Source organism: Jaculus jaculus, chromosome 14, assembly GCF_020740685.1.
Source record: "Jaculus jaculus isolate mJacJac1 chromosome 14, mJacJac1.mat.Y.cur, whole genome shotgun sequence".
In the NCBI taxonomy this organism is placed as follows: domain Eukaryota; kingdom Metazoa; phylum Chordata; class Mammalia; order Rodentia; family Dipodidae; genus Jaculus; species Jaculus jaculus.
The window spans coordinates 49,621,244-49,633,272 of record NC_059115.1 but is presented as its reverse complement, the minus strand read 5'-3'; the positions used below and the strand labels follow the sequence as shown (position 1 = coordinate 49,633,272).

Sequence of the window (12,029 nt, the reverse complement as noted above, 5' to 3'; positions counted from 1 at the left end):
ATTGAGCTGGGAGTGGTGGCACATGCTTTTAATCTCAGCACTTGGGAAGCAGAGGTAAGAGGACTGCTGTGAGTTCGAGGCTATCCTGAGACAACAGGGTGAACTCCAGGTCAGCCTGGGCTAGAGTGAGACCCTACCTTGAAAAGCAAACAAACAAAAGCCATCACTGAAAAGAAGATATTACTTGTTTTCTTTTTAGTACAGAAAAAGCTAGATAATAAGTAATATTATACAAAAGATCCTTTAAGAGATACATGTAAGAAATATAAATAAATATTTTAAAATTAATCTCATTATTTAAGTAACTTTTTATTGTAGTTGTTTAAGCCAAAAGCTGCTAGGTTTCTTAAAAACAAAATGAGCATACTAACTGTACATATATTTTTTTTTTATCTTAAAGCAATATCTACCAGTTTCTAAAGAACTGGGCATATTCCTATGGTTTGGTGTGCATGAGCTTTCAGATTGGACAAATACAATTCCTCCAAATTAGTTTTACACATCCTACCATATTTCAAATATGGCTGATGAACTTGTGCTTGTCTGAGTCCTGGGGTAAACAGGACATGCTATTGGTATTTTCTTTCTCCAACTGAATTATAAGTTCCTTGAGTCATTATTTATTCCTGGCATAACTCTGAGTCTTGCAGGAAATGAAAACATTTGTTGATTTGGTTTATACAATTTTATATTATTTTGTGAAACAAATGCTTCTTTGATGGTAGAAATGGCTTATTGCATCAATATGGATTTGTACATATTAGTCCAAGAAATCAGTTTTGTGATACATTTGAACAGTTGTATATTTTATTTTTTTTTATTCATTTGTGGTGCAAATATGGAGTTTGTTAAACTCCTCATATTCCAGAATAGTTTATTTATATTAATGTGGTTTATTTTATGAAATTTATTACATATAAGTTTGGTACCTACTTTTCTAGATATTCCAAAAAAACAAAATTGGGGGCGAGATTTGCTGACACATACCACACCAGTGATCCCTATTGGCAGGCTGAAGCAAGAGGATCATGTGTTCGTGGTCACTTAGGACTATGTACCCTGTCTTATAACAACAATAAAGGCATTAGGAGAAAAATTTAGTAACTGAACCAAGAGTTCTAGTTCTAGTGCAGACTTTTTTTTTTTTTTTCATTTGAGAGCTACAGACAGAGAAAGAGAGAGAGAGAGAGAGAGAATGGGCGTGCCAGGGCTTCCAGCCACTGCAAACGAACTCCAGACGCATGCATCTGGCTAATGTGGGTCCTGAGGATTCAAGCCTCGAACCAGGGTCCTTAGGCTTCACAGGCAAGCGCTTAACTGCTAAGCCATCTCTCCAGCCCCTAGTGCAGACTTTGCTGTCCCTGTGCCTGTGGTTAGAGACTGGAAGTCGTCTGCAGCCATACCACCCTAAATACACCCTGATCTCGTCTGATCTTGGAAGCTAACCAGGGTCGGGCCTGGTTAGTACTTGGGTGGGAGACTGGAAGTCATGAGCCACCTCTTCTCTTCTGTAGGATCTCTCCTTCCTCGCAGGGACAGGCCAGTGTGGGAAGGCAGCCCAGGCAACTGTCTCTGAGGTCTTTTTGAACACTGTGCTTCTCTGTGCTGTGCCCTCAACATTTCTTGAAGTTACACATAGCTAGAAGTATTGCCATTGCCCTTGCTCTGTGTCTTTGCTGTACACTTACTTCCTGACAGACTTCAATAATGGCTCAAATGCTTGACACGATTTATGCCACCTAGAGAATGATGTCTTCATTTCCTCTAGTCATATTCCTTTTTCTTCCTCTTTTTTTTTTAAACTAATGGTCTGGTGAACACCTCATGAAGGTGCATTTTATTGGAGAGTATATTCCCTCTAAATGTGGTTCCAAAGCTGGAAGAAATGGGCCATAATCATATAAACGTAAAATATCTCTTTGTAGAATTTATAAGAAATGGAATGCCCTTACCCCTGAGGCATAGAATATGAGACTTTTCCCTTCTCACTGTAACACTGCTCTTTATACCAATGTTGATTAAGTATGTCACATCAATGCCTATTGTGGTATATACAAATATGAAGGACTCTGGAAAATCTCTGCTGGAAGGTGTAAATCTCTCAGGTTCCGGTTATCTACTGTTCTTACTCTCCTGTGTTGAACAGACTGGTCCTAAGCTCTATGGGTTGTTTCACTCCTAGTTCATAAAACTGCAATTAATAATGATGAGCTAAGATCATTCTGGATTTGATGTACTACCCTATCATCATCGAAAAAGAGTCTTTAAATCAGCTGTTTAACCACGTACCAGGACTTTTCGCTGATTAATTCATCTGGTTACAGTCTCAAGGCTGACATGGCATCTTCTAGGCCTTCCATTGGGATCAGCATCTTTTTTTTCTTTTTTTTTTTTTTACACGAAGTGAACTTACTCCTTTATGGGCTTAATTGAAAAGAAATCTCAACTGTCAGTTGTAGGATGTGCCTCTGGAGTTTAATTTGTTGACCTATGAGAACACAGAAGACCTCATCTTTTCCTGAACTTTCTAAACTTAAAATAAGGCTATCATGGAGTCAAAATGATTTTGATATTTGAACTTTAGTAGGAGGCCAATATATTTAAAGTAAGCACTCTTTTTCCTGAAAGGTTTGGTGTTTTATCAGCATCACGGCAGGTTCATTAAAAAAAAAAAAAAAATCTTACTCCTGGAGGAGGCAAGCACAGGGAGCTGGGTCACGACTGCTCAGGCTCTGAGGGTAGATATTACTTCAGGTACCCACAGCATCTTTTCTCCTTTCTGCTGATACTGGAGGCTGCTTCCCTTTGTAGCAGCGCCCAGCTCTTGTATGTAGCCTCGTGATACTGTCAGTCAATTCTTTACTTGCCAAAAGGTAAGCTTTTGCTCAAAGATACTGACCCTTATGGCTGGAAAGATGAGTTAGCAGTTAAGGCGCTTGCCTGTGAAGCCTAAGGACCCAGGTTGTATTCCCCAGTACACAATATAAAGCCAGATGCACAAGGTGGTACATGTGTTTGGAGTTCATTTGCAGTGGCTTGAGTCCCTGACTCACTCATTCTCTCTCTCTCTCTGTCTTTCTCTCTCTAATGCATAAATAAAAATAAATGTTAAAGATAAGTTTTCTTTTCTAGAGACTTCTGGCATTAAGGCAGAGATGAAGTTGACAGAAAACCGATGTGGAGGTCACTGATTTCAGGAGTGGTACCCTGGATAGATTGTCTGACATTCAGGATCACCTGAAGCAGAGCAGCATTTGCCATACATGGACCCCAGCTTTGTGCCTGGCCTGGGAGCCACTCTCAGGCCTTCTAGTCAATCCTGATTTCAGCACCTTAACCAGCATCACTGTCTGTGAGGCTGCCTTCAATACGTGATGAAATTCTCTTTTATGTTTCTCGTGTGTGAAAGTAACCTGCCGTCATTTGATACCTCTTTACGTTCTTCAGAAAATAACATGAAGTGGGATATGTGTTACTACCATAGAAACGACATCAGGAGCAAGCTGTCCCAGGGTGAAGAGTTTATGGAATACACACTGCAGACCTGGGCCTAAGAAAATTTTCAGGACATAAACCAAACCTATACCTGTCTAGACCATCAATCTTCTCTGACTGCAGATGTTCAACTCATCCAGTTTTCTCTTCTTTGGGGAACGTAACACATTCTGTCTACCTCTGACACCTTCAAACTTGTGATTTTTTTTTACCAGTGATTTTATTTTATTACCATTACTCCTACAAAAGAAGCCTCTTCATCCTCCAAGTCTGAGAAAAATATGAAGAAAACTTCTCTGATCTACATGACTCCATGTAGAGTACCTTTCCTCAAAAGTCCTGTTACCCAAGTGATAATTTTCTTTTTCTTTGGTTTTTCAAGGTAGGATCTCACTCTTGTCCAGGCAGACCTGGAATTAACTATGTAGTCTCAGGGTAGCCTCGAACTCACTGTGATCCTCCTACCTCTGTCTACACAGTGCTGGGATTAAGGTATGTGCCACTACGCCTGGCTATGTACACACACACACACACATACACATACACATGTACTTTTAAAAAAATTGTTTATTTTTATTTATTTGAGAGTGACAGGGGGAGAAAGAGGCAGAGAGAGAGAGAGAGAGAGAGAGGGAGAATGGGTGTGCCAGGGCCTCCAACCACTGCAAACAAACTCCAGACACATGCACCCCCTTGTGCATCAGGCTAATGTGGGTTCTGGAGAATCAAGCCTTGAACCAGGGTCCTTAGCCTTCACAGGCAAGCACTTAACTGCTAAGCCATCTCTCCAGCCCTATATGTACTTTTTTAAGATTTATTTTTATTTTTATTTATTAGAGACAGAGAGAGGGATATACTTTTTGAAGTTTTATTTTTATTTATTTACCCTCTCTCTGTAGAGGATTCTCTGGAGAATGGAACCCTAGGCTTCTCAGGCATGTGCCTTAATTGGTAAGCCAACTCTCCGGCCCCCAAGTAATAATTTTCATGGGAATGTTTCTGACTTGTCCCACCTACTTCTTCCCTTGTCCCTCTTCTAGGTATTTTATTTCTCTTTCTTCTTCACCCAGCACTACCAAGATGCAGACTCAAACCAGAAATCCACATTGTTCTCCTGTCTTCCTATTGGTCCACGCCGAGGCATCAGCAGGTTCTCCTGGCTCCAATTCCTCCTAGGTTCTCTGTCCTGTTCTCCCTCCTCTATTCTTAGCGTTATGCCCCATCTTTGCCATTACCTGTTATTTTGTCAGATGCACCTTTTTTTCCTGCTTTTTTTTTCTCTTTCTTTCATATAATATGAGTAATAGCTTATATTTCATTACTTAGGTTCTCCGTTGGCTGCTGATTCTAATTACAAAATAAATATCCAAGGTCTTGATGACCAGCACAGCCCTGAATTATTTCTAAATTAAGCACCTTCCTTTCCTTCTTCCCTCTCTCATTCTTTTTGTCTTCTCATCCTTCAGGGTTGGCTGCTCAAATCTCTCTCCCCCGGAAGTAGCCGCCCTGGCTGTGTTGCAGACTTAACAGGAAGACCTTCTGCAAATATGGAGCCCTTCATGTTGGATTCCCCATCCTCCAAGACCAGACAGAACATATTCATTTTCTTAATAAAGTGCCTGTTCCATGGTGTTCTGTCATCTCAGCATACAACAGACTAAGACAATGTCCTTGTTTTATGTATTTATGTGAATTCCAAGAATATGTTTTCATGTCTAATTTCTCCTGTCAGCTTCACTCGAAAACAAAACAACATTCTATTTAACCAATGCCTTTTCTTCACCCCATTATAGTTACTATGTAATGCATTTTTAGAAATTAGTGAAAACTAGAGAAATAAAGTCTGATGATTCTATCCCCAGTGTTTACAAAGTAAAAATAATTTCATGGTACTCTATTCATGGGCAATCAACAATTTAAAATAGGCAGTAGAGTGGCTTAATTTTTAAGCTGGATATAAAAATAATCCTTTTGTAAATAGAAATTATCTGAATAACAGAATCAGCATCAATTAATATTCAGGCATCATAATAAAGCACTTCTGCATATGCATTGCTTGAAGCAGGAGTTGTTGACATCTTCATTTTTGGCATCTTTGTGAGTTCAAGAGTACTCTCATCAAATGTTGAATAAAATTAATATTTTGGAAATATTTTAATGCTCATGACCTAAATCTAATTTTGGAGCAAGTAAATAAATTGTTTTCTCTTAAAATTAAAAGGAAGTCCAATGTATTTATGAATGCCAATAGATATGTGACTCATTCTTTCCCTAACTCACAAATAAACATGAGGTTTAGGAACAGGGTGATATTTGAAGTTTTACGTGATATTCAAAGGAGCATGTGGGCAGCAGAGATCTGAGAGCCTCTATGCTACTCTCCAGTGTTTTTGGTTATTAGTCTCTAATAATAAAATTGATTGGCAGGCATCAGAATATATGATTACCTGTCACCACTCTATGTTTAGGTCCTTCATCTGTTTGAGACCTCTATATAGAAAATACCCTAGTAAAACTATTACTGGTAGTTAGTTCCTTGATGGACAAATTTTCATGTATTCTTCATTTCACATAATGAGATCCAATGACTTTTATCTTGACTTCTATTATACAAATAAATATGTACATTTCTGTGGAGTAGATAGATAGAAAGGAGAGGAAGTGAGGAAGAGGGAGAGAAAGAGAAAAAATGAGAGAGAGAGAGAGGCACCAAGATCTATATCAATACAGCACTGCTTATAGAAAACCAGTTTTAGGAAATTCTATTAGATTATCTTTAGAGTTACAAACTCCTAGAACAGAAGTCAAAAAATGGTAACCTGCAGACTGAAATAGACCTGCAAAACCTGGGTTCATTTGTCCTGAGTGGTATTTTATTGTTGTTATTATTGTTGCTACTATTACTTAATCTTTGGCAATCAGGAGACTTCACCTAGAAATCCAGGTTTCTGGGGTTTCTGGCAAAACAAGAGACACTGTAAGAAATTGTGTGCACTTCAAACACTGTTGATGCTGTGATTTTAAACTGCAAATGGCAACAATTTAAAGGCTTCTATCCCTTCATCTTGATGCTTCTCTTCCGTATCAAATGGTGTAAGATACAAGCACGGAAATGCTTACCCAGAATGCTTCTTGGCTTAATGGGGTATTACATGCCACCCTATTCCACCTGTAATTTTCCCCCCAATTTCTATGTTATATCAATTTCTCCTCCATATAGTTTTGCACATCAGGTCCTATTTTCTTCCTGTCCTTGTTATGAGTTTTATCATGGTCTTGTTTTCCTCACTTCAGGCTGCTGAAGGGATCCATCCTTCTTCCCTTACCTCTTGCTTCTTCCTCTCCTGTCCCACTCTGTGCACTAGTTCCAAATTCAGATGCACAAAACAGACTTTGGTATACCAGCTCTTGCTCCAACATCTGCAGTAGCAACATAGAACCCATGCCCAGCTACCTAAAAACAAAACTGGAACTCAGTTTGTTTACCCCACTTACTTTGGGTTAACTCACAAAAAAATGACAAACATATGTACTCTCCTGGTGTTCATGTAGCCTCCTCCAGCCTGGCTAATGGCTTTGCTCCTATCATTGTAACCTCTTCCTCATCTGATGACAGACAGTGACTAACTTTTGCTGCTCCTCAGTCCGCAGCAGAGTGATGACACTTTTGGTTTCTTGGTGCTTATTTCAGACTCATATCATGTTTCTAAGTTTCTCCAAATGTGTTACCTGGACATCTTACTTCAGAGTGGTATCTGACTCTTCAGCATTTTTCCATGGCCCCTAGCATATTCTTCTGAATTACTTCTGTTAGCACCCAGAAATCAGACAGACATATAAATAGAAGATAGAGATAGACAATCTAGCAGGTGATAGATAGATGACAGATACATGGTAGATAGATAGCAGATAAACGAGAGCAATAATCATGGTAAGATAAGAGAAGATAAGAGTGTAAGACAACTGAGATGAGATGATAAGCAGAGCTCTCAAATCTAGAATATTGGCAGCCTAGAAGTTCAAGCACCATAACTGGTATTCGTAGAAAATTCCAAGCAGTTTAAAAGAGGGTAGAATTGGATTCAGTTAATTTTAAAATGAGTGCATTTTCAAGTGGTGTTTCTCAAAATCTAATTTTCCTAATTTTTGAAGATAGCTTTGGGGGTGGTAGCTTTCCCCAGCTCTATGAGCCCCCCCCCCACCAACCCAGAGGCTGTCAGGCCCATGATCCATGTAAGTACAAATGGAAGGCAATAAGAACTTTTCCACCCTTTCTGGAAAAATGAAGATGTTTAAGTAATCAGAGCTCCTTGCATGTAAGCATTTCTTTGTTGATTTGTTTTCACTGTCCTTTCAGCTTCTCTCTATTGATGACACAATTTATAAGCATGGACTGGAATTGTAGTGATGGCAAGAATGTTTAGGATGAGCACTTAAAAGCAGTATCACTACTCAGCATGGTGGTGATGCTGATGTAATCTTACATCATGAGCATGGTTGCATGCTCACCTGGAGGCCATGTCATTGAGTGCTTAGTGTAGCACTTGCTCTAATCCTGCTCAAGCTTTGCTATGATTACCCATGCTTTTAACAATTAGGAAATCGGGAGTATTTATACAGACAGGAGCACTGTGGCGTGAGATGCAGCTACATCTGTCATTCAAGAAAAAAAAAAAAAACTTTGCCAAACAAATTAAAATATCTATTTTATTTTCCTTGAAATAGGGCAATAGGGAGGAGGTGGATTTTGCTTGGTCATAATCGGTGTGATGAGTATGATGAAGTAGTTTAATAGAAAGAACATAATGTAGTTTAGGATGACTGAGACCCAAAAGTGAAAAAGCAGGAATGTTCATAAGAATATGGTGATACCCCAAATTTATCTTTGCATTGGTGCATCTTGGTGTATTGGCAAGGAGCCACAAGATTCTTATTTCAAACAGAATTAAGGTGGAGGGGAGAATACTGTGAGTGAAAGAGTATAGTAGGAAAAAGGAAAGCATGAAGATGAGGTGGAAAAGAAAATCAACAAGAATAATGTGTGTATAAAAATGCCATAGGAAGCCAGGCATGGTGGCTCATGCCTTTAATCCCAACACTTAGGAGCCGAGATTTGAGGCCACCTTGAGACTATATAGTAAATTCCAGATCAGCCTGGACTAGAGCAAGAGCCTACCTTAACAATTCAAAAAAAAAAAAAAAAAAAAAAGAAAGAAGGAAAGTAAAAAAGAAATTAAAAAATAGAATATTTACCAGGTTAATCCCAGCACACTCAAGAGGCAGAGGTAGGAGGATTGCTGTGAGTTCAAGGCCAGTCTGAGACTACTCAGTGAATTCAAAGTCAATCTGAGCTACAGTTAAACACCTACCTCGAAAAACAAAATGCCATAGAGAAACCTACTTTGTTAACTAAATATATATGTCTGTGTGTGTGAAGAGGTAAGTAGGTACACACATATGAACAGAATTTAAAGCTGAGGACCTGAATTTGACATTCTTTCATAACTTATCAATTCTCCAAGTTTTAGTCAAAAATCACTCATAATTTCAACCCCTTCGTCTGTAAAATGGGGATAATTTTATTTCACACTAGGTTGTGTAGGAATCAAGTGGTATAAATAAAACCCTATATGATGTTCATTGCTATTCTTAGAAGAGTAAACTAAACTCTCAGAAAATACTATTTTGTGCCATGCTTTCAAAAGGGCATGAAATTCAGAAATGATAGCATCTCATTCTCATGATAAGATGCAGGTAGTCTAAACCCCAGGAAGAAAGCTAAAGCTCAGAGAGGTGCAGTCACATGGTATGGTCCCGCTGCTTGGAAGCAGCTGAGCCAGGATTAAAACCATGGATGTGCAGGCACTCTCTCAGCTGAGACAGCATGTCTGCATTTTTTTTTTTTAAAGCTAACCCATACACTTTTTCTTAATAGCAAAATGAAAGACATTTACGTTTGAAACTAAGTCATCCTGATAATTCTCAATTAAGATGTTGTCATGTAACATCTGGCTCAATTTCCTTTTATGAAATATTGTAAACATAATTTGAAAGTAGCTTAAATGAAGTGTCCAAATGGGATAAAAACAGGTCACCTGGGAAATTAGATTTTATAGATTACAAGAATTCAATGCCTAGGTTGTACTTAATAGACATAATTTTTAAGGAAAATTCTTTGGAAATGATTTCATCATTATTTCTATATAAGGAATCTACAGTATGGCCACAGTTTAAGTAAAACTAAATAACACAAACTCCAGTAGAAATAGAAGTAAAAAAAAAAATCACAGTTAATGGACTTGAGATTCACAAGAAAAACACAGATCTTTTATCCAAGTTTAGTTGGTTTTTTTTTTTTTTTTTTCAATTTCTACCTTGTGTTTTTAAAGTTTATATGTGAAAGGTCTTTGGATAAAAAGAAGTTACAGGGGATGGAGAGATAGCTTAGTGGTTAAGCACCTGTGAAGCCTAAGGACCCAGGTTTGAGGCTCAGTTCCCTAGCACCCATGTTACCCAGATGCACAAGGTGGCTCATGCATCTAGAATTCGTTTGCAGTGGCTGGAGGCCCTGGTGTGCTCCATTCTCTCTCTCTCTATCTGCCTCTTTCCCTGTCTGTCTGTCATTCTCAAATAAATAAATAAAAGTTAAAATAAAAAGAAGTTACAGAAATTCCAGCCTCCATGCCTTTTTGAAAACAAAAGTGATTTCTGAGAACACTTTATGTCAGTATCTAACACTGAAGTAAAGTATCTTAGAGAGATTAGCACCTGGAATTAAACTTGATTATTGGGCAATTGTGCAGAGGAACTGACCCTTTTTTTATTTTTAAGTGAATGTTGTCAAGATAAGGATGAGGTAAGGATAAGATGGATGTGGGGCTATGATAAAGCTGGGAGAATCAATCGAAGCACGGAAGGAAAAGATACTTTGATGCAGTACCCAGCCACCCTTTCCTCTGGAATCAGGTAGAGTCATGTGCTCTCCAGTCCTATAATGTGCGATTCAGTCCCAACTCTAGCACTTCCTGAATTTACAATTTTAGACAAGTTCCTTGGACCCTTTAAGGTTCAGTTTTCTCATTGTTAAGTTACTGATAATGACTGCTTCATAGGTCACTATGACTCAGCATAATCACCAATAAACGCCAATAAACACATAAGTATGGTTGAGGTTATCATTTGTTACCTGGGGGTTGTATAACTTTCTTGACATATTTATTGTAATTTCCCATGACCTTATAAAACGGTATTGAAGATTTCAAGTACTAAAGTACCACCCGTTTACAATTTAATGACTTCATGAAATTTTGAAAAAGAGACAGCAAATCTATTTAGATAAAATATCAAGTTGGTTTCCTTTAAGAGGCATAAAGATGTTTGTTAAACTAAAAGACTATAAAACCAGACCCTCTAGTAAATGACCCCCAGCGTAGACCTATTTTCAGAAGTGCACAGACTTGTGCTCATCAAAGGAGAGCGTATTGATCTGAGGGTGTATTTCAAGCAATGGTCTTACACATGCTGTGCCCGTGGTAGACAGCATTCTCCTCTGGGGAAGGTGGCTTCTCTAACTGCAGTGAATGGTGTTTCTATTTGTGGACACTACTTCCTACTGCATGCTTTCCTTTCTGTGATTATTATTTAAAAATACTTGTCCTCAGATTACAGTCTTCTTAGTGCTAAAGAAGAAAAATCTACGAGCACCACAAGATCTTCAAATCATCTTGGAGATGAAAATGCACATTCAATTTTGCCAGTCATATAATCTGTTTACTGCAGGATGATTTCAAAACTAAAGGCCCTCAAATTCTTACTTGGGCCAGGCCAGGCATGTATGAGAAGGAAAGTCAGAAGCACTAATCTTACTTGAAATCCTGGGGTGTGTTTCCTCCTGCCATGTTCTCTCCTTTCAGTAAACAGAAGCCCCACATTTACACCAATAAACAAATCAACAGTAAGAAGACTTACCTTCCTTTAACCAAGAAATGTTATTCTTGTCATTTTCAAAAGGCTCAGCTGTTCTTACTTTTATCTTTTCCAGCTCAGTTTCTGACATCTAGGAGGAAACAGAATTTCTGATATAAAAAAAAAAATGCATTAAGAACCCAAATTTGTAACACTGAGTTTTGTGTTTCATTACGGTCATCAGATTATGAGAAATGTTATGTCTACACTGCTTCAGTGCACTGTCTAATAATAAACCTTACGTTTGGTTCATTTGTGTGATTTCAAAATGCTAATACTAAGAACTAAGCCTTGGATAATAATTGGTTCATTGTTCAGCAAAGACTGCTATAAGACTTTACAGATTTTGACCGTGAAAGAATAATAGATTAATAGCTAGGCTTCTATAGGGAACAGACACACACATTCAGTAGCTGTTTGTAGGTTTTTATAAAATAGCATATAGGAAAGCGTACTTCAAAGTTACAAATGAAGATATACATGACAACGTAACACCAAAGATCTTTTCAGGAATTCTGTTGGATGATGCATGAACCTTACTACCCAAGCCAGGAGACCCTTTACACCAC

General features: G+C 38.2%; 1 protein-coding gene across 2 annotated transcripts in view; it reads right to left on the bottom strand.

Moving 5' to 3' along the window:
- Mdfic2 (MyoD family inhibitor domain containing 2) overlaps window positions 1-11,551 on the bottom strand; it is a 115,286-nt gene extending 103,735 nt beyond the window's left edge. For both annotated transcript variants that reach the window (XM_045134476.1, XM_004651513.2), the window contains exon 1: window positions 11,464-11,551. In XM_045134476.1, the coding sequence (XP_044990411.1) occupies window positions 11,464-11,551 (88 nt within the window). The remainder of the gene's footprint in view (window positions 1-11,463) is intronic.
- Window positions 11,552-12,029: the final 478 nt, after the last annotated feature.